This window comes from Colius striatus, chromosome 1 (assembly GCF_028858725.1).
Source record: "Colius striatus isolate bColStr4 chromosome 1, bColStr4.1.hap1, whole genome shotgun sequence".
NCBI classification, from domain to species: domain Eukaryota; kingdom Metazoa; phylum Chordata; class Aves; order Coliiformes; family Coliidae; genus Colius; species Colius striatus.
Genome location: NC_084759.1, coordinates 133,385,165 through 133,409,127, shown reverse-complemented (window position 1 = coordinate 133,409,127; position 23,963 = coordinate 133,385,165). Strand labels below are relative to the sequence as shown.

The following is a 23,963-nucleotide window of genomic DNA, read 5'->3' as shown; positions in this document are numbered from 1 at the left end:
CTGCTGGAGAGCATGGTCTCACCTGGAGCCTCTGGCAGAAAACATCTGGAGAAACCCGAGGTCGACCATTAGGGTTTTGGAGCCGAGGATATCGAGGATCGGAAGCCCACTACACCCCAACTGAAAAAGAAATACTAGCAGCATATGAGGGACTTCGAGCTGCTTCAGAAGTCATTGGCACAGAAGCTCATCTCCTCTTGGCACCACGTCTGCCTGTGTTACACTGGATGTTCAAAGGGAAAACCCCTTCTATACATCATGCAACCAGCGCTACATGGAGTAAGTGGATGGCGTTGATTACACAACGATCTCGGCTGGGGAAATCTAATCACCCAGGAATCCTGGAAGAAATCATGGACTGGCCAGAAGGCAGAGATTTTGAAGCATTGCCTGAGGAAGTAGCTCGCGCCCAAGAGGCACCACCATATAATGAACTATCAGAAGATGAGAGGCATTATGCTTTGTTTACTGATGGATCCTGCCGCGTGGTAGGAAATCATCGTAAGTGGAAAGCTGCTGTGTGGAGTCCCACACAACGAGTTGTTGAGGCCACTGAAGGAGAAGGTGACTCAAGTCAGTTTGCTGAAGTGAAGGCTATCCAACTAGCTCTAAAGATTGCAGAACGAGAGAAGTGGCCAGTACTCTATCTTTATACTGACTCCTGGATGGTGGCTAATGCTCTATGGGGATGGCTACAGCAATGGAAGAAGACCAACTGGCAGTGCAAGGGTAAACCCATCTGGGCTGCTGCATTATGGCAAGACATTGCTGCTCAGGTGGAAAATATGACTCTGAAAGTACGCCATGTAGATGGTCACGTGCCAAAAAGCCGTGCCAATGAAGAACAATGGAACAACCAACGGGTAGATAAAGCTGCCAAAATTGAAGTAGCTCAGGTAGATCTAGACTGGGAGCGTAAAGGTGAGCTACTTATAGCTCGATGGGCCCATGAAACATCAGGACATCTGGGAAGAGATGCAACATATAGATGGGCTCGTGATCGAGGGGTGGACTTGACCATGGAAGCCATTACACAGGTCACCCATGAATGTGAAACGTGTGCCGCAATCAAGCGAGCCACACAAATCAAGTCTCCCTGGAACAGAGGCTGATGGCTGGGTTTTCAATATGGTGAGGCCTGGCAAATTGACTATGTTGGACCACTACCACGAACACATCAAGGCAAGCGTTATATACTCACCATGGTGGAAGCAACTACCGGTTGGTTGGAAACATACCCTGTAAACCATGCCACTGCCCGAAATACCGTCTTGGGCCTTGAAAGGCGAGTTTTGTGGCGACACGGCACTCCAGAAAGAATTGAATCAGATAATGGAACTCATTTTCGAAATAATCTCATAAACTCCTGGGCAAAGAAACATGGCATTGAGTGGATATACCACATCCCCTATCACCCACAAGCCTCTGGAAAGATTGAGAGATATAATGGATTACTAAAGACCATGTTGAGAGCACTGGGCAATGGGGCATGGAAGCAGTGGGATAAAAATTTAGCAGAAGCCACTTGGCTGGTCAATAGCAGAGGTTCAACTAACCGTCCTGGTCCTGCCCAAACAAAACCACTACATACTGTGGGAGGAGATAAGGTCCCTGTAGTGCACCCAGGGAAATGGCTGGGGAAGGCAGTATGGGTTGCACCTCCCATGGGAAAGGGCAAACCCATTCGTGGGATTGTCTTTGCTCAAGGGCCTGGGTGTACTTGGTGGGTGATGAGAAAGGATGGGGAAACTCGATGTGTACCTCAAGGAGACTTAACCTTCGGGGAAAAATAACCTGTTATGTGAGTTATCTGTTGTAGATGAACTTTGCAAGAAAAACCGGACAAGTGGACAAACCAAGCTGGTGCTGGTGCCCAACACTGAACATACTGTTTCCCCTGGCCTGGATATCCATCTTGATGGATGAGACAGAAGTTATGGCCTGCTCCAGTGAACATCTACAGAGGATGAAAGATACAAGAATGTTGTTTGTTTGTTTGATGCAAGATGCAAGAGGGAATACAAGAATGATGTTTGTCTGTTGAAGAGTGGGGGTACTGGTTAATGAGAGTATATAAGAATGTATATGGGTTGTTAAGATGGTTTGTCTGAGCATGACATAAATGGTATGGAATAAGGGGTGGAGACTGTAGTGGGTCTGGGATGGTAGTGATTTTCCACAGCAGCTCCTGCAGTGCTGTGCTTACTGTTGATATCAATATTATGACTACCGCTTGCACAACATCAGGGCTGTCCCTCCAGCATTCCTTTCCCCACCTTCACCAATAGCTGTGGGTGGGCATGATCTTGGGAGGGACTATGGCCAGGACAGCTGACCCAGGCTGACCAAGGAGATATTCCATACCATATGACGTCAGCTCAGGAATATAAACTGGGGGAGAGGAGCAGGAAGGGGAGGCGAGATTCATTTCTGGCCTTCCCAAAGCAACCGCTACGCGTACTGAAGCCCTGCTTCTCGGGAGGTGGCCGGACATCGCTGCTGATGGGAAGTAGAGAGTAACAGCTTATCTGCTTTTGCTTTGCTTCCCGCACGCGCGGCTTTGCTGCTTATTTATTAAACTGCTTTTATCTCAACCCACGAGACTCCCATCTTATTTTCTCCCCTTCCCTGGCTTGCTGAGGAGGTGGGGGATAAAGCGGTGTGGTGGGCACCTGGCATCCAGCCAGGCTCAAACTACCACAGACACTCTGCCAGTCAAGGGGATATAACTATTTAATATATAAGTCTAAAACCATTGATCATGACAGACTGACTTGGTAAAAACACCTTTCCTTTTAGTCTCCTAAACAGTTAAATTACAGCCTTTACTGGTTGTAGAGGGTACTGTTGTGAAGATATTCAAGCATCCTATCCTGATATAATATATTTGGATTAAAGGTACCCCAAACTTTAGCAAAACGTTCAGTAAAGCATGTTGTCACCAACTTCCTTGGAAAGTCCAGAAATTATATAGCACACTGATAAACCTTTAAAACATACCTGGTATGTTCCAATTAACATCAGAAGGAATTGCAGCTCTTCATTTCTACATGCTCTGCTAGCTTTGCACTTAAAAGTAATATACAGACACTTGTTTCATGATTCTTCATATTTTTTAGGCTTTTTAATACTACTGAAAAAAAATCTATAAGAAGTAGAAGAGTCCTGAAAAAGATCTTTGATGATTATCAATTCTTACCTTGTTTCTGTAAGATTTCTTGCAGATCTGGTTTGCCTGCTGTGTCTGGTAGAGCCACTCCATTATTCTCCTCATCTGTATTGTCTTCTGTTTTGGAAGATCCAGCAGACAGAGTTTGGACCTTGGTCCTCAAATCTTGCACTTCTAATTTCGTGAAAGCAGCTGGTCCATCAATGCCTGCAGACCAAAATTCAACAGAATGCTGAAGTCTATTTTTTACACCTAAAGACTGTAAGAACCACCCCAGGATGTTTCTTTTTGTCTTCCCTTGCTCAAGTATCTCTTTAAAGTACTGACGTTACTGACTTAACTTTGGTCAGAAGACTTGGGAGAAGTCAGGCCTGACTGGTACAGATTGCCTAATACTTTAAATACACCAGTTTCTCCATTTATATGGTGGTTGTATCTACTTTTTTACAGGAGCTTAAGCAAGTTGTGTTTGTCATGCACATTGCTACCCTTCAATTTATTTATGGCAATTATTCTATTTTCTTTCCCTTTAGGTTCCTTGTTTGCTTCTGTGCTAATAAGTGAGTGCTATAGTGTGAAAACCACAAATCAATTTGATAAAAATATCTACAGCCACAGCCAGAAAAAAAATGCGAATGGAGACCTTATATCTTTTTGGTAGAAGTGAAATTTCCACATTTAAACATGCACCATGGCTGTACACAGAATTTGATAATGGGTGAAGACATCTGAATGTCAAGGTCTGGCAAAACAATATATGTTTGTGTAACACACAGAACTTAAGTGTAGTCTCAGCTTTGGATTTCTTGCTTTCCCCACTGCTTTTCTTCTTAAAACTTTACGGCTTTGTCTAGTCATTGGATTTTGGCTGTTATTACTTCTTAACAAGATTTGTTTGTACTGAGGAAGCTTCAGAACTGGTAAGAGAGCAGTTAATTTTCATTTTTCTTTCTTGTGGTTTCAGTACTACCGAAGTTTCTCAACTTCAACTATATATCAAACTTTTTTTCTCCCATCTAATTTAAACACAATGAATGCCACCATTTACATCGCTGATCTTCTCCCTGTCCTACAATTCTGAAAGACCTCTGGAGAACAAGAACATTCCAAAGAGAAGCGATAACATAGTTTCAAATGTAATGTTCAAACCAGGTAACACTGGTTTGAGTTTTTAAAATTCTACTTTACTCAGTAATTCCCTATTGATACAATGGTGGTATTATAAGATCCTGCAATACCATGCATCTCAAAGCCTAGGACATTTCCTGTTACTTTCTTGATAGACTAATGGGATCCTGGGTCTCCAAACCTACTTCCTGATACCTCCACTGGAATTTAAGGGGAATGTCATTGGTGTTCTTTTTTTCCTTCCTATGATATGGAAGATATAAGGCTCTCACTACTGTATATCTTTTCGCTCCTAACAGAATGGTCACTACGTTGTATCAAGAAGAGATTGGCCAGCAAGCAGGTCAAGGGAGCTTCTCCTCTCCCTCTACTCTGCCCTGGTGAGGCCTCATTTGGAGTCCTGTGTCCAGTTCTGGGCTTCTCAGCTCAAGAGGGACAGAGAACTTCTGGAGAGAGTCCAGCGCAGGGCCACCAAGATGATCAGGGGACTGGAACATCTTCCTTATGAGGAAAGGCTGTGGAAACTGGGGCTGTTTAGAAAAGAAAAGACTGAGAGGGGATCTTATTCATATTAATGAAATATCTAAATGGTGGATGTCAGGAGGTTGGGGCATCTTTTTTTTCTATTGTATCTAGCACCAGGACAAGGGGTAATGGGCTGAAGCTGGAACACAAAAAAGTTCCATTTAAATGTAAGAAAAACCTATTTTACTGTGAGGGTGACAGAGCCCTGGCACAGGCTGCCCAGGGAGGCTGTGGAGTCTGCTCTGAAGGTCTTCAAAACCTGCCTGGATATGCTCCTGTGCAACCTGAACTAAGTGGACCTGCTTTGGCAGCAGGATTGGACTAGATAATCTCTAAAGGTCCCTTGCAACCCCTACCATTCTATGATTCTATGTTGCTGTAACATTTTGGGACCATTGAGTTAATGCCTTTGGCTCCAATATCACTCTATGCTTGTGAATTTCTAGACCATTAGAGCTTGTTTGTCATATTTCAGTTGTCTACGTGAAGCCCACAGAAAACAAGAGGTGACGTAAAAAACAGTAATAATCTAATTCAGTATTCATAAGACTTCTGTTTTGCAATTATCTACTTTATCATTCAGTCATATGCGATCTTGAGATGAAATATACCATGATACCATGAAGAATAGAACAGGCAGTCACTACTGGATTATTTCCTTTTCTTTATTTTACAGCTTTAGAAGACTTCTCTTACTTTGGACTTGTATCTCTCCACCGTTACAGTTCCTAACCCATTTCTACAGTTCTTAGCTTAACACAAGAGAGGGACTACTCAAAGGCACTTGAAGATTCTCAGCTGTCACAAAATTCAAGGTAAGGTTTTGTTTGTCTTTACAGTTCAGGATTTTTCAGCAATACTGTGCTACGATTCTACTTTTGTACATAGAAAGGTATGTGATCATAGAATCACAGAAACGTAGAATGGCAGGGGTTGGAAGGGACCTTCCAGAGATCATCTAGTCCAACACCCCTGCAGAAGCAGATCAACCCAGATCAGGTCACATAGGAACATGTCCAGGTGGGTCTTGAAGACCTCCAAGGAAGGAGACTCCACAGCCTCCCTGGGCAGCTTGTTCCAGTGCTCTGTCACCCTCATAGTAAACTAGGTTTTTTCTTATGTTTAAATGGAACTTTTTGTGTTCCAGCTTCATCCCATTATCCCTTGTCCTGTTGCTAGACACCAGCCTCTTAGCCACTTGGCTAAGTTCACTTGGCTAATTTTTTCATTGTAGACTCCTCCTTTTCATTGTAGACTCTAGTGAACAGGATGAAGGAGAAAATAACATGAGCCTCCCTACTTTTTCCTTGCTCCCCCACGGTTATAAAATCCTTTTCGATCCTGGAGATACTTTTTTTCATTACATAATTCTTCCCCACATGTAACAGTAGTGGGTAGTAGCCTGCATCCCTGATGAGCTGTGGCACACTCTCAACCACATTGCTGACCTTGGCTCCTGGCAGGCAGCACACCTCTCATGACTCCTTATTTGCTCCACAGATGGGTCTCGGTGCCTCTTAGCAATGAGTCACCCACAACAAACACCCATTGCTTCCTTCTATAGTGCCCATTACCTGTTGCAGGTGGAGCAGCTGATGGTAAATTGTTTTCTGGGATTTCCCCTTCTGAAGCTTGCTTGTAAAAGCCCCTTGTTGCCAGTGCCTCATACTTATTTGTAGTGTAGCATAGTATGTAATCAATCTTATTTATCACTTGACCACTGTCATAGCAACATAGGTGCTCATCTGAGACATAAAATGCATGCATTGGTATTTTCAGAAACATTACAATCAAGTTGATTACTTACCATGTAAAATAACATGGCTGTGAAAAGGGGTAGGAGTTTCTACTAAAGGAGTCTGCTCGTCACACCCTTTGGGCTTTGACCTACGCAACTTTGCCTCAGGATTTGGCTGTACCATCAAGGGATCAAGACGTTTCTTCCTCTGCTTCTTCTGTAGAAGAGCTCTCTGTGAAATAAAGAAAAAGCATGAAATAAGAACTAGTAACTGCATCCAGAGAGGCAGAAACTACGCCTCAGCCATTGGCAATGGCATGTCACTGATGACAATTTCCAATAAACCAGATTTACTCTTGTAATCTCTTACAAAAATCCTAGACAGAGACATCACTGTCTTTAGAGTGACATTACCTTTGATTCTCCACCAGTGGCTGATGGGTGATGTAGGCATCTGCTTATTTTTTATCTCTCCTGAGACTATCAGCAGATAATTTTAACTCCTTTTATCCAGTCTAAACTATATCGATCCTTAATACAAACAGACAAATTCAGCAATGATTTATAATCCAATATGAAACAGTCATGACTTGCAAAGGAAAATATTTTTGTCTCAAAAGCTAAATACTTTCCAAAAAGCAATATTGAGATAAGACCTAGAGAGGACAAAAAAAAAAACCCAAACAAATAAACAAACAAACAAAAAAAAACCCAAAAAAACCCACAAACAACCAAACACCAAAAACCTTTTAATATTACAGTATTAAAATTAGGACCGATACAGTAAAAGGAAAAGTTTTCTATTTTGGAATGTTTTTACATGTAATTCAGAATTGAAGGAAGAGCAAATCCAACTGTTACAAAATAAAATATTGCTTTTCTAAGATACATTTGATATTTATGACCTCTTACTAAATGAAAATAGAAACAACTTCTAGACTTAAATTAAGGTGAATAGGGACATTGCACCTAAAGAAAGCCACATTTAATCCTTAAAAGTTAAGACAATGCATGAAGGAGGAAAAATAATATTCTAATATTCTGTAACACACCACTATGCAAAAAATGTGCAAGCCCCCTTTTGCTGTAGACGCAGTTTATCCATGCCTGCTTACCGTAGCACCCCCTGTGTCCAGTTCTGGGCTCCCAAGCTCAAGAGAGACACAGAACTTCTGGAGAAACTCCAGAACAAGGCCACCAAGGTTATCAGGGGACTGGAACATCTTCCTCATGAGAAAGGCTGTGGAACCTGGGGCTGTTTAGCCTAGAGAAGACTGAGGAGGGATCTCATATATAAATATAAATATAAATATAAATATAAATATAAATATAAATATAAATATAAATATAAATATAAATATAAATATAAATATAAATATAAATATAAATGGTGGATATCAGGAGGTTGGGACATCCTTTTTTTCTATTGTATCTAGTAACAGGACAAGAGATAATGGGATGAACCTGGAACACAAAAAGTTCTATTTAAACATAACAAAAAATTATTTTACTGTGAGGGCGAGGGAGCCCTGGAACAAGCTGCCCAGGAAGGGTGTGGAGTCTCATTCTCTGGAGGTTTTAAAAACCTGCCTGGACATGTTCCTGTGTGACCTGATTTAGGCGGACCTGCTTCTGCAGGGGTGTTGGACTAGATGATCTCTAAAGGTCCCTTCCAATCCCTACCATCCTATGATTCCATTAAAGCTATTCTTGATGATTGAAACCTCTCCATCAAATTCTTCTCAGTCTCCAAGGATCCCTTAGATAAACAGTACAAGCAATTCAATCCACTTGAGGCATTGAGATCTTTGGAATCCTGCTATACTTTTTCTCTCTCTTGTTGGTTCTTTCCTCTCCTACTGGGCTTTTTATCTCAAGCAGGTTACTTTTTCTGGCAACCTTTCCCTGAAGAATTCCAACACAACTCAGCCCTTGGTCCTTTATTCTTTTTGCTTTTCAAGCATTCATTTAAAAAAAAAAAAAAAAAAAAAAAAAAGAGAGACCATCACACACACAAAAGACAACAAATAACATTATCAAGGAAAAAAAAAAAGTCATTTTGATTTGAACTCATAATTACACTTCAAAGACTGGACTACAATACAGATACTGTTTGTTACTGCAGAATTATTTGCATGGATTGTCCTGCAGGACCAAAATTACATAGAATTCCAAAGAGCCTATCACGTTGGTCTAGAAAAAGAAAAGGGAAAGAGAGAGCAGAAAAAGGGAAATAAGCAGTAGAAGTCAAATTCTTAGAAAATGCCAAGTACAGATAAAATTTATTTTCTAGAAAGGTAGTCAGACCCTCCAGAAGAATTTACATTAGTTTGTGGGTTTTTTTATTTAGAAAACAATGCTGAGGTAAGGGAAAATATTTTGTAATAGTTCATAGTTCACTAATAGTTTAAATAAGAGAGGCAAAACAAAAAATCAAAATATTATACTCAGAATAAAGATTTGAGAAAAAAATGTTGCCAAGGCTTCTCTACTTGACAAATAGACAAGAAAGCAAGCCCCAAACAACATGTCTTAAAGGTATTAAGAATGTACACAGCTAACGCTAGAATGGGAAACTGAGTTTGGGGTCAAAAAAGGACAAAACAAACTTTCAGAACTACTTAACTCATTATTCTATTAGATGAGCTTTTTTAAACACCCATCAGTGTTTTTTAAGCACTGGTGAGCAGTGAAATATGTATTTATTCCTATTATAGTATATTCTGTTTAAGAGTTTCTAGGACTCATTAATCCAAGAGGATCATATTAGTTTACATTGAAACATATACTTTATTGCTGGTAGATGTCACCAACCTTCTTGTAAAATCTTGAGAAAAATCTAAGTGACAAAAGTTGATAGAAGGTTAATTTGTTCTAAAAAGGCTTCTCTCTACTACTTTGCTTATTGACATGGAAAAAAATCAACAAGCCTGACAAGACAAATAGTAGCACTTCATCTTCTCTACAAAAGGTGGCAGAGCAGCTTTACCTTGAGTACTGTATATTCTTAGACTTAATCCACTAAGATGAAGTAGAAAAGAAGAAATGAAACTGTATTTTGTTTCTTTCTCCTAACTAGCCTTTCCCTTCAGCTCTTGTGTCACAGAAAAAGTTCATGTAATATTACAACAAAAAAATTAGATAAATCATGAACATGATATCAGAACACATAATCCATTAAATAACATGTCGATTTTCATGATTTGTTCAGGATTTTGTGTCCACATATTAAATACTGTCAGAAACATTTTCTTTGCACCAGAGGAAAACATAACACCAGAATACAGGATGATTAAGGATCACAAACCACAAAGTCTGGTTCTAATGAGTTTCCAACAAGCTAAGTCAGACATGTGAGATGAATATATCATAGCAGGCTAATAAGACAACTAGTTTAGTATTCTTTCTACACCGTGATGACCGGAAAGATTTTACACAGGAAGGTTCTAACCACTCCACCCTCGAAAGTACAGTACTACTTATTATTTGCCATGGTCCTACCTTAGTAGGCCATGTGGGATGGATCCTAGCTCTTAAACATCCTCATTACCCTTCCTTCTCCTCCTTGTCTCATGCTGAGGCAGCAGTAACAATACTAGTAGCCATGGCATTAATGAAACTTTGTGTCGATGGCAAGTACCATATCAGGTGCATTCAGAAATAAACCTTCAGCCTCACACTCTTCACCACCTCCACAGGGAGACTGCACTTTGAACTACAGGTGCCTCAAAAGACAAAAGCACCTGCTGGGGAACTAAACACTGTTTGAGCAGCAATACACTCTCTTCTCAAGGAAAAGGCAGTACAGTAAAAAGCCTCCTGTCAGACAGAGCTGGCTCACAGATGGAACTTGATGGGAAGTTTCACTGGAACATGAGGAGAAACTTCTTTGCTGTTAAGGTGAGGTAGCCCTGGCACAGGGTACCCAGGGAGGGTGTGGGGTCTTCTTCTCTTGAGGTTTTCAAAACCTGCCTGGATGTGTTCCTGTGCGACCTGATCAAAGTGAACCTGCTTTAGCACAGGGATTGGACTAGATGATCCCTAGAGGTCCCTTCCAGTCTATGATTCTGGAATTATATTTTACTGCATTCCAGGGTTTTCAAATTCATCATAAAGATGGATGACAGGCATACATCTCTGTTGTAGAAAATGCATATTCCAGATTCTCAGTATAGTCAAAGGTTCTAAACATGATCCTGCTGGATTAAAACATTTTTTTGCTTTTTATTCCAATTCACACAAATTTAGGACAAATTAATTCAGCAGGGCATAAGCTACAACCAGCAATGAGTCCATCATGTCTGATAGTGATCTTTTTTTTACCTCTCTTTCTTCAGAAAGCATGGTACAATTCATGTAAAAGTCAAAATTAGACTTTAAAAGTTAATATTAAAACCTAAATACATAATTCTAAATTAGAGACTGGTATCATTTCTCAATAAATCTCATTTGCAAGTGTTAAAATATATTTTAATTAAAGTTTTCTAGCTATTAGTTTTGCAGATGACTGCAATCTTAATGAAATCCAAGAAAGCCTGAAATAAAACTGCAAAATTCTTTAAACCCATCTCTTTGTGATTCAACCGACAGCTGGTCTATGGGAATTCCACACAGACCAGCATCTTTTGGTGGAACAGCACTGTAACTCCATGGCAAGGTCTGAAAGCAGGCATACATTGACCACAGTGCCAAGCACTACGAGCCAGTAATTGCTACCAGCTCATGAACCAAAACAACAGTGATCACCAATCAGACCATCCTTAGTTTCGGAACTTCTTACTGAGTGGCATTTGGCATGAAATGCTCTTTTATTGATCTCAGACTAGAGATAATGAAAAAGTTCTGGTAAAGAGGGTTATTCACTGCAACAGTTCCCTCAAGACTGTTATATCTGGATTTAAAGATCCTGAGTTGAGAGAGAGATTTCTCAAAAAATATACTTTAATTTGAACATTGATAAATTTAAAGCAAGATAGTTATTTGTAGTCATGTGAAATGGCCAGCTAGAAAAATATAATAATCTCACAGCTTCTAATTGACTAATAAGCATTTAAAATTTCACAGATTAATATTATTAAGGATGGATACTTTATTTCTTTGAAGAATATGGTGATGTAAGCATCCAGCAAACAATGCTTTAGAAATTGAGACCTAAAACATAATATTTGACAAATGTTTGGCTGTTAAGTATTTTCTTTTTAGGAAATCCAAAATGTCAAAAGAAATATTTTTCAAAAGTAGTATACAGGAGATTTTTCTATAGCTTGAGGAAACTTTTTCTTTTCTTTTGATTCTTAAAATGGATCATTCCCTGAAGTCTTGCTTTCAATTCATTCCTGCACTGTGGTGACTCAATCCCAATGAAATTAGAGGATATATGAAAAATAAAGGTATCAAAGAAATTAAGCCTACAAACCATGGCAAAGTTGACTAAAGCTGATGGAAGCCATACAAATCTTTAAACTGTTACCAATGAGTTCTTGTTAATATTATTTAGATCAAACATTTTTAGCACTTCACTTTCATTTCTCAAGTCTCTAGGTTGCTAATATTTGTTTCCCTATGATAATTTTCAAAGGTTTCAGTACTATTATTTACCTGATTCTCTAGTTTCAGCTGTCGTAATTTCATGCTTTCATCCTCAAAGATGCTGGGAAAGGGAAATAAACAGATTAATTATTGCTAGTAAATAATTTACATTATAAGAACACAAGATATTCACAGACTACAACTTCACTTTATAACAACAATACAACTATAACTTCTATCCCATGAGAAGACAAAATTACAAAGCATTAAAAAATAAAACTTACTTCATATTCCATCTTAAATGTGAACAAAATGTTGTTTAATTACCTTACTAATCTGTTCTGAAAACATTTTGTAAGCAAAGATGGCTTCATTACTGATGGATAGATTATAAGCCACTACAGAGTTGGGCTACGAGACAATTTCTAACTGAAGGCTTAATACAGTTCAAACCAATTCAGTAAAGTCCCTGCTCCTTCAAAAAATACCCAATTACAAATTAAGTCCAAATTTTAGGTTTTGTCCTAGAGTCAAAGCCACACCATTTTCTCCTCCTGCATGACTTCCCAGAACTGCTGTTAATACCTGAGAATCTGTATTTGCAACACATTACATTAATCCCTAGGGATGAAAAGAATAATTCTATCACTATTTAGGTAGTTTATAAATAACTTCCATAAGAACTCTATTTTTTCATTCTAAATCGTGTTCCATATAGAATTCCTATTTCCTTTTGTACAATTATTATATAAAATGCAATCTAAAGCAGATACCCTTACAAAGGTTAAACGTTAAATTTAACAAGTGAGCACATATTCTGTCTACCACAGTTGTACATTTTTCTCTTATACAGCTTTGATATTTCTGGAAGTGAAAAAGCATCAGGAAGAAGATACTTCATACAGGAAACAGACAAACATGATATATTTTATTGACGGAACACAGAAAATAAGGGCTAGCCAAAACTTCAATTTAAACAGGAAATTCTCTGCCTGGTCTAGGTATGCAGACATGTCCAACGATGTGATGTCACAAGCTGTCAGTGATGAAAATAACCCTAATGAAAATGAAAACCAGAGAGATAGAGAGACAGGGATAGAGACGGGGTGGAGTTTCTGAAAAACACATGGCATGGAAATTGGATCACAGCACATAGAACTAACAAGCAGAGAAAGGGCTCATAGTCTCCTTAACCCCTAGTAAATCCACATTTGATTCAACTTTCAGCCAAGCAGATGGCAGATCAGAGGTCCTAACAGACCACCTGAAACAACATAGGCCCTCTTCTGAAAGGCTGAAATGTACAGAAAAAAAGGAATTTGTATACGAACATCATATATAACAGATTTTATACTCTAAAATTGATGCTTACTGCCCAAAACGGCATTTTAAAACAAGTTACCACTGCCATTGTTTTTTACTTTGCAGTTTTCCTTATTTGTTTTGTTTTCAATTTTTTCCTAATATATTTAAAGTATCAACACATCATCAGGCCAGAACCTTGAAAACATCTTGCTTCTAAAAACTGTTACTCCTTACATGGACCAGTAATATATAGCACCTTGAATTCAAAAGCAATGGAGGGCCCAGATAAATTAATGCCTCTCTTGAAGAGAGATGGACAAATGTGCATCCCCACAGCAACAGTTGCAGTAATACAGTCATCACCACCTGAAAACATTCACAATTTAAGAAACATGTAGAGACATATCGCTGAGTGAAGCAAGATTTACATTACTGGCCACATGAAACTTCAACATAAAGTTACAAACTGACATACTTTTTTATTTAAAGCAACAGTGATGGAAAAGATCATTTTTGGCAAAGTCTGAAAAAGGTTTGAAAGCTTCTGTTAAAATATTCATGACCAAAAACCAAAAAGGAGTGGGAGAGGGAAAAATTCCTTCTTTTTCATACACCTACTGACTTAAGAAATAGATGACATTTGTTAACTGCAGTCATAAGTTTGTTACAAAGCAAGTTTGCTACATCAATATTAGATTTACAGCCACATTCTTACATAATTAAATAGAATTACAAAGGTGTCCTGCATAGATACAAGCTACTGTCTGTGGTTTTGTTGCTTTCCCAAATAGAAAATGCATCCCCAACAATTTGAGTCTCTTCCTCAGAAAATACAATTAAATAAAAGTATTACCACTTTTGGAAATAAGCTTCCAAGTTTTCCAAAGACAGGTTTGAAGACTGTTTAACCAGGACTGTAACACAGACTACACAATACCTCACCACCAACTGGTTAATTGAGACTCAAACATGGTTGAAATAGATAAAGATTCTACTAGATACAGAACTTGATAAAGCAAAAAGATAAAGAGAATGTTTTATTTCACAATTTACTGTTAAACACAGACTAAAGTCATCTTATAGCCAGCCGAAAGCAACAGTTAGTCCACTATTTTTATTTAATTCTCCTGCAACCTTCCTTCCAGTACTTGGCCATCATGAGAGGGTAACATAATAACCAGACAAAAAAGAGCTTCCCACTCATACACACACTTTAAACTTTTTTCCACCCACCACAGCAGGGTTGGTACTTGCAGACCTTAGAGGAAGAGGCTGTGCCAGAGTCTACCCCACCTCACCACTTAGGAATGCAAGTAGAGTGCTAACATAGCTGCAGGCTTCAAACAGGAATCTTCCCTCAGATGGAGTCATTACACAGACCGGTTTATCTAAATGCTCTTTGGATACACCCACAAAAAATCACTATAGTCTTTCCTGTGTTTTACCATTTGAAGGGTTTATATGCAGTAAGAATTAAACATCTAGTAGGAATATGAAAAGTAAGCTACATTTCTATAGCTACAACACCACAGGAAAAAATCCCCACAACCACCAAACCAGTTCATAGAATCATTGAATGGTGGGGGTTGGAAGGGACCCCTAGGGATCATCTAGTCCAACACCCCTGCTAAGGCAGGTCCACCTAGATCAGGTTGCATAGGAAGGCATCCAGGCAGGTTTTGAAAACATCTAGAGAAGGAGACTCCACAACCTCCCTGGGCAGCCTGTGCCAGGGCTCCCTCACCCTCACAGTAAAAAAGTTTTTCCTTATGTTGAAGTGGAACATCTTGTGTTCCATCTTCATCCCATTACCCCTTGTCCTGTCACTGGAGACAAAAGAAAAAAGTGTCATCCCATCCTCTTGACATGCACCTTTTAAACACTTGTAGTGTTAATGAGATCCCTCCCTCAGTCTTCACTTATCCAGCCTGAACAGCCCCAGGTCCTTGCAGCCTCTCCTAATAAGAAAGGTGCTTCAGTCCCCTCATCATCTTGGTTGCTCTCAATTGGAAGTTTCTGGTCCCTCTTGAGCTGAGGAGCCCAGAATTGGACACAGGAGTCCAGATGAGGCCTCACCAGGGCAGAATAGATGGGGAAGATAACGTCCCTCAAACCTGCTGGACACACTCTTCTTGATGCATCCCAGGATTCCATTGGCCTTCTTGGCCATGAGGGCACATTGCTGGCTCATGGTTATTTTATTGTCAACCAGGACTCATAGGTCTCTCTGTAGAGCTGCTCTCCAGAGCAGCCTGCAGTGGTTCATGTTCCCCAGCCTGCAGTGGTTCATGTTCCTCCTAAGATGCAGGACTCTGCACTTGTTCTTGTTGAACCTTGTGAGGTTCCTCTCTGCCCAGCTCTCGAGCCAGTTGAGATCCCACTGAATGGCAGCACAGCCTTCTGTGGAATCAGCCAGTCCCCCCAGTTTGGTATCATCAGCGAACTTGCTGAGGCTACACTCTGTCCCCTCATCCAGGTCGTTGATGAAGATGTTGAATAAGTCTGGTCCCAGAACCGATCCCTGTGGAACTCCCCCAGTCACTGGCCTCTGACTCAATTCTGTGCTGTTGATCACCACCCTCTGGGCTCTGTCATTCAGCCAGCTCTCAGTCTACCTCACCATCCAAATACTACAATCCACACTGCCTGAGCTCTCCTGTGAGGATGTTATGAGAGACAGTGTCAAAAGCTTTGCTGAAGTCAAGGTAGATGACATCCACTGCTCTCCTCTCATCCAGCCAGCCAGTTATACCCTAATAGAAGAGTACCAGGTTGGTCAAGCAGGGTTTCCCCTTGGTGAACAGTTATCAATTTATCTTTGATAAATAAGAACTGAAAATATTAAAGTACCTTGTCACAATCTTCCTCTTGCCAGCCACTGCAACACAGCAGACTAGATGAGACTCTGCCCACCAAATCTTCTGCTACATGTACTAGAATTCACAGATTCACTACTTTTTCTACTAAAGCTGCATGATGAGTAACAGACACACGCCCAGAAAAAGAAAAAAAGGACCCAGCATGTAACAGAGAAGTGACTACTAATGATGATCCAGAATGCAGAAAGTGAGAAAGCAACTATTTAACAAAAATACTCAATTGAGAAGATACGACAGCATCTCTAAATGTGGGAGAGGATAGTGAGACAATGCAGTTCATTGATTCATTCCATCTCACCTATCTATTTCCAGATTTAATATAGTTTCAACATAGACCAACATGAAGCAAAATGTCTTATTTTTAACTGTTAACTCCTCAAATTCACAGTGAAATCAGAATTAGCCTTGTTTTCATATTGTAAGTAGAAATCAAAGTGTTAAAAACAGGAATATGAATGACAAATGTATTACATATGTGTTTATTTGGACTTTCCTAACCATTTTCAGAACTAGCCACAATGAAGAGATATCTCACAAGTTATTTAACAGATGTTCATATGTGCAGTTAATGCTTAATTTTTATGCAGTTTATTTTACTGTTAAAAAAGGCACAGTATATCTACTGACAGTTCTTTCAGAATGGACATATTGTCTTTCTATATCACACTGTAATTGTGGAATTCCAAACTATGTTGCAAAGCTTATATATAGATAGGCAGAGTTAACTCTCTTCATTGCAGTCTCTGTGTTCCTCTTAAAAAAAAACCCACTTGGCAGTACTTAACATTCAATCAGCCACACAGCCAAACACAAACTCATAGTATAATGCAACTCCAAGAATAACGAAAAACTCTGATATAAAAGCAGGTAAACATAGAAAATAGGGCTAGAAAGCAATCCACCAATCTGAAAGTGGCCTTCCCATTCTGTCTGAGGTTGACATAAGACAAAGGACTCTGAAGAACTGAAGAAGGTTCAACAGAAAGCTGAACAAATTGTTCAAGGATGGGAAAACATACCTCTTAGGAAGATTTTAATACATCTTACAGTCTATCCGAGAGAAACTTAACACACTCCACTGTATTCCATGGATCTGAGGCCACAAATGACTACTGATGAGAGGAGAAAACAAAAAAATCCAGTTATACATAACTGAAGCTAAACAAATTCAGACTGCAAGTAAAAATTTATTTAACACTATGACTAATTAACCATTTGGATATACCATAGAGCTGTGGTTTTTCATCAAAAAACAACAGGTTTTATTCAAGGTTGAATATTATTATGCTAAAAACTGCTGTCATGGAGTAAATACTATGGTCTACTGTTATTATTATAGCACTACCACATGGGAGACCTAAGCATTCTTCTTCCAAGTTATATCAAGGGACCAAATAAGTCTCCTTTCTATATGGGCTGTTGAAGCTGTAAAGAGGCACAGAAAAGGCTGGCTTCACTATGGACTAGTTTTGCAAGGAATTGGCTTTTTGCCACTGTGAGTGAGAGACAACAGTCGAGGAAGTACGAAAAGCTGCAGGAAGAGCAGCCTGTAGAGAGAAAATATTCCATCATCCAGAATTGAATGGAAAGACAGATTTGAAATATGTTAAGCATGGAAAAAAACACTCATAATAGTTTTTTGTGTATTCAACACAGGTACATTCCTCATACGTTCACTAAAGAAATACCCTACTCCTTTTTTCCTCCTAAACAAGCAATATAGTAAGGCCTTGCAGATTTAAAAGATTCTCACATAGCTAAAGCTACTCTGCAGTTCAATTAGTTATAGGTTTGATAAATAAAGAGTAAGGTTCTCTGGTCTCTTTTAAACAGGTTTGACTAAAAGACAAAAACAGATCTCACTCCAACCTTAAAACAAAATCTGACCCAAGACAAGGAAATACAGATTATTTTGCTTTTTTTTGTTCTAAGCTTCTGTAGACCATATATTAGCACTGTATATGCACTGAATTATTGGTGAGATAAATTCAGGAAGTATCATTTCTTTGTGTACAGCTCCAGGAAAGGTCCTAAAAACTCAGATACTCTGTAGTTTGGCAGAGAGATTCAGGGAAAGTGTCCAGTGGAAACTTTTAGCCCATTTTAAAATGGAATAGATTTTGAGTTTACTGTGCATTGTTATAAACAAGCTTGATACTTCGCATCAGTCTGACTCATAAATCCTTCTTTTAACAAATACAATCTTTCAGTATTGATGGGACTATGAACATTAACCATCAAGATCCTTACATTTTCATCTGTTTCCATTACTCTACTTCTTTTAAAGGAACTCCAAGGCACAATAAACTAACACCATTTTCATTCAGAAATGGTCCAAACTTCCCAATATAGGTGTCTGCTTTCATCAAGAATCTAACAAAGCATAAGTAACCCCTTTCTTCTTTGCACGACAGTTTACTAATGTGGTAGCAGCAGTTATGTCACTCAGCCATATTGCCAGAACTTAAGAATCATGGAATGAGAAGAATGTGACTTGTGGCACATATCTTCATTCACTCTATTTTATTTTTAGCTGCAGAAGCACACATAAAAGCAACTTCAGTTAGATATGCAGTCAGCTAGCATTAAAAGGGTTTTTACTCTTAACTTTCTAAATAACTTTCCTGGGCATTGCTTTGCTGATCTGAATATGAAGGATGAGGGAAATCCTATAAAGGAAAACGAAAGCTATAGGAAAGGAGATCATTGGAAGAAGGAGTCTTGTCTTTTAAATACATTCCAAACAAGAATTGAAATAATGTCTCTGGAAGCTGGTTGAGGAGCAAAATTTATCTGTAATTCACCTTCCAATTCACAGAGTCCAAGGAAAACTGGATCTGCTGCAAACCAGCCTTAAAATGCCACACTCATTCCTATACAACACAACTCAGACTGCATCAACATTTTAGTATATAGTGGTTTTGCCCAGGCCAGATTCTGGTAGTAGAGGGCTACAGGGGCAGCTTCTTTAAACAAAATGCTGCTAGATAGATGCTTCCCCTGTATGTGACAGGGCCAGCGCCAGTCAGCTCTAAGATGGACCTGCCGCTGACCAAGGCAGAGCCAATTAGTGATGGAGGTAACAGCTCTGTGATTAACATATTGGACAAGGGGAAGAAGTTACTGTGCAAGTGCCATATGGCAGCAGCGGAAGGGAGTATGAATGTGAGAATTTCTCTGCAGACACCATGGTCAGTGCAGAAGGAAGGCAGGTGCTCAGGCACTGGAGCAAAGATTCTGCCCTGAACTGTAGTGCAGCCCATGGTGAGACCATTTCCGTGCAGCCAGGGAGGCCACAGGGGAGCAGAGATCCATATGCAGCCCAGGGAAGACCCTACGCTGGAGTGGTGGGATGCCCAAAGGAGGCTGTGACTGTGACAGAGTCTAGAATTATCTCAGTGCAAGTCTCATATACATACAAAGTCATAATTGCATTGAAATTCCTCCCAAAGATGCCATACTAACAGTGGTTAAAAAGAAAAAAAAAAAAAAAAAAAAAAGCAGAAGAGGCAAAATAATGGTTGTCTCTATAAAGATGGGTCAACAGTAAACTAAATTCTAAATTTCAAGAGATGGGATAAGAATTTACTAAAAACTGAAGAGACGATTAAAACAAGGTTCAACTTCAAGACAATCCTTACGTTGTTCTCACAAGTGCAGTTACCAAATGCATTTCAAGTTGTATTTGGAAATTTTAGTGACAGGTGTAACTGTCTCTCTTGCCACTGCTGTCTGTATCATAGGAAGGGAGGTGATTCCTTCTTCCTTCACACAGACAGCAGTGACATCAAATTGCAGTCACAAAAGATTTTCTTTTCTTTCAAAACCATACTCCTAGGAGTACATCTCAACCACATTTATAAAACAGTAACAGATTTATCTCATTTTGGACAGATGTATTGGTTATAAAGTTTGGACTCAAAGAAGATGAAGCAATCAAAAGATTAAGCCAATTGTCTTTTATCTAAGGATAATATTTGCAGAATTTAGAAATTTATAAAATTTATAAAATAGTGCCCATGAATCTCAAGAAAGTCAATCTGGCCAAATAAAAATACCTAAGAACTAACAGAGATGCTGACAGGCTTTTAAAAGGAAATTTAAGCTTCTTCTCTGGATTACAGAGCTAATTAGCTATTTATAATTAGCTAAGTATTTTGTCTTTTTTTCCCAAAAAAATTAGAATTAAGGTGCATCTATACAAAACAGTCAAGCCCACCAGCCACCAAGATTCCCAACAACCTCAGCTACACTAAGGTTTTTCAAATACGGAAAAGGCTTTTGTCTGGACAACAATATATGAAATGACTTTTCAACCTTTTTCAGTCCATGGGATTATAATCTTTTGAAAACTGATCTTATTGACAATATATCCCTTCATTACCTTCAGAAGACATTGAGGAAGTATTCCAGAGTTCCTGAGTTCACAAATTGAAAACAACTAACTCACGCATGCTTAGTCACACAAGAAGCATTCCAGTTACAGGAGGGACCCCTGTAGTTGACATCCAGTTTTGTAGACTGTCAAGATTTTTGCCCCTTGAAAATTACATTTGCCTCCCTCCATGATGTTCTTCATACATGACACCTGCAAGTCACAGCTGAAGGCAGCACATAGGAAGCTTTAAATGCTTTTGTATACTCTACAGTTATTGTGCAAAAAGGTAAAGTTCATCAGTCTCCAAGATTCTCAAATACATACTCTACAAAAAAAATAAATTCCCCTCTCAATATTTTATAAGCTTACAATAATTTGGAATTACTTTTATATATATATATTAATTTCATGTTAATTCTCAAAATGAACTTTCCCAACTGAAGAGAAGGTATAGCATGTATAAAAAATATGGAATATCGTTATTTACCTTATAATTTTCTAAAGCATTAAGATAATTGTGCCATATCTACTTGGAAGTCAATTAAACTTTAAAATGAACTTCAGCAATTTCAGTTGCAGCCATCTCAAATGGAAGACAGATTAAAACAACACCACAGTTTCAAGGGATAGCCTGCTTCTGAGATGGCCTAAAGCCAAGATCTAAGCTGCCTATTAATCATCAAGTATACCACAGCACATTTACAAAAATGCATTCGTTTTTTACTTGTTCCCTTCACCTCTGTTCACCAGAAATAAAACATACTTTGTAATGCTTTTTTTATACTGCTCAACTGTAAAAGTATTCCACCTCAGGGAAAATTCTTAAAAAAAGACTCAACTGGTGATTTATGTATAATTTTACTATTCTTTGCTCAGGAAAAGAAGATCCTTTGTAAGAACACAGTCTTTGTTTTCATGTAGCTTATTACAGCACTGCTGAACATTCTAAGTTCAGTATCACACCCCTAAAAATAATAGACCTACTATGCACTTTTATTTAGGTTCAGGTATTCTAGTTTTCTTACTTTAACCATGGAGACCAAGAAAGTTAAGGAAATGGTCTGCTTAATAAACTGGGAGTGGGAGGGAAGCAGTTATGACACGAACTAACATTATTGTTAGGCTATTTCTGTAACACACCCATTAAAAACAAAAGCAAACCAAGTATTTTAGCAGAAAGAACTTCTACTACTGCAATTGTCATCAGAAAAGCAGCATCATTTCCTGTAGCTTCAACTTTATAAAACGTGTAAGGAAATTTGCATGCATCTAGTCATCAGTTTTTCAAAAGTTGTTTCCAGAACTCGTATACAAACCTCAGCATTTAAAGTCTACATAAAAAAGATATCCTCTAATATTTCACAGCATATTTGGTGGACCCCCTTCTAAGTCTATGCCCTCTTTTCACCCTCAGCTGAAATTACCAAGCCTATGTAATAAATAAATACTGTTTCTCATCTACACAGTGCTCGTTATAATTCACCTACTTACTACAAGTAGCTTTTCCTTTCTTCATCTAAACTCCGGAGTCACCAAAGATTTTTTTTTCTTGTATTTTTACAGTCACACTAATTCTGTCAAAACTCATTTTCACTGCCTGCCTCTATTCTCATATTTAATTTCAGATAATTTCTGGTTTGAGCTATTCAAGTGACACAGGCATAATCTTATTACAAAATCTTTTCTTCAAAGTTCACAGTTGCTTTTCCTCTTACATCAGTTAAATTCTTTTCAGTTATTCCTCTCTTTTTCTTGCAACGGTACACGGAGTACATTATCATACACCCCAAGAGCTTCACTGCGAACAGAAAACCGAAATAACGTTGAAAAAAAAAATGCTTCACAACACCACCTAGAAACAAGCAGCATGGGCCGAGAGCACACAAAATCAGTTTAATCGACAAGTCTTTGGACGATGAGTAACAGGAGGAAGCGGACACATTAAGCACGGCCGCGTCTCACCCCGCCTCCCCGAGCCCGCTGGAAGCTAATGTCGCCGGGCCAGCGCAGCCGCGCGCCCCGAGCTGAGAGGCGCCCCGCAGCAGCAGCGGCAGACGGGCGCGGGCCGCTCCGCCCGCCCGGGACCCGCATCGATCGCTGCTGCTGATGCGAGGAAAGGCTGCCCGCAGCGCCGGCCCGGCCCGTTTTGATCCAGCAGACGCCGCCTCCACGAAACCGCGCGCGCCTCGTCGAAAGGCGGAAATAGCCCGGGAAACGCGGCAACGGGTCGTCCTCACTGAGGTGCGAGGCCGTGCAGCTGAGAGGCTCCCCCCAGCCCCGGGCCCCTCTCACCTGCCACCGGTGGGACCGTCTCGGCCCCTCGCCCTCTCCATCCCCAGCCCCGCCGTTGCTATGAGGCCCTGACCGCCGCGCCCGGCCTCGCCGCTACCCTTGGCAACAGGACTCAGTACTGAAGCGCGGCGCCATTGGCAGAAGGCGCAGCACGCGGCCCGTCCATTGGCCACAGCGCTTCTTCGCGGGGGAGAGACGAGCCCTGCGCATGCGCGCGAGCAGGCCTACCCGCGCCCTGCCTCTTCCAGCCTTCCCTAGCGCTCTTTGAGAGAAGCCACGTCCGCATGGAAGCCCGGCCCAACCTACTGCCGCCCGCAAGAAAACGCTACCCGCGCCTTTGTGGCATTTCTTGGGAGAAGCAGACAGCAATAGCCCAGGGCTTGGCTTAAAATCAGCATCTTTGCACATATCAAAATTTCCGATACCACCGGGTTAGACGTTGGCCTGTCTCCTTGAGAGCTCAAGGTTTGCCTTCACCATTATGTCAGCAGCACTCAGCCTCCCTCTCTCCCACAGGTATTTCATTATATGAGGCCGCCGTCTCCAAGTAACCTTTACTCCATACTCACGCTCAGGAGTATCTGTAACCAGTATTGCTGCTGACTCCCCTGTCTCACAGGGATCAATACCAAATGACAGCTCTTTTTCTGGATGCCAGGCATGGCTACTTTCCTGTGGCAGAGTGCTACCGCATCTCCAGTTCCTTACGGAAGGAACTGGTGGAGTCTCTACATCTTGTAGACTAAAGACTTGTGACTCCACAGGCTGGGGAGCAGGTAAAGTTATTTCTCTACTATTGTCCTGGATATTGCCTTTTGCTGCTGTCCCTTTTTCAGGATGGCTGCAAAAGTGCTGTATATTCTTCCTAGAGAAATTTGGACAATCCAAGAGGTGGACTGCATATCCTTCTGAATCCTCGAAAGTTAAAGCAGGAAATTTGCAGGCTGTAGCTCTTCGACAAGCTCCTCCTGAACGGAGCAAACTAGGGTTAACATCCTGATTCTGGGGTTTGTGAGGATG

The 23,963-nt window shown here is 40.0% G+C and overlaps 1 protein-coding gene across 10 annotated transcripts in view; it reads right to left on the bottom strand.

The window, feature by feature from the left end:
- TULP3 (TUB like protein 3) overlaps positions 1-23,118 on the bottom strand; it is a 38,394-nt gene extending 15,276 nt beyond the window's left edge. For 4 of the 10 annotated variants that reach the window (XR_009819774.1, XM_062007975.1, XM_062007958.1 and 1 more), the window contains exons 1-5: positions 22,944-22,976; positions 12,159-12,210; positions 7,676-7,846; positions 6,630-6,792; positions 3,200-3,376 (exon numbers count right to left, since the gene is read on the bottom strand). Coding sequence is in view for 9 of the 10 variants with exons in the window: in XM_062007975.1 (XP_061863959.1) it covers positions 3,200-3,376; positions 6,630-6,792; positions 7,676-7,792 (457 nt within the window). In the remaining variant the exon portion in view is untranslated. Of the gene's footprint in view, positions 1-3,199; positions 3,377-6,629; positions 6,793-6,974; positions 7,092-7,675; positions 7,847-12,158; positions 12,211-17,292; positions 17,386-22,366; positions 22,405-22,943 lie in introns of those variants that run through there. The other 6 variants (XM_062007989.1, XM_062008000.1, XM_062008010.1 and 3 more) reach the window with 6 other exon arrangements.
- Positions 23,119-23,963: the final 845 nt, after the last annotated feature.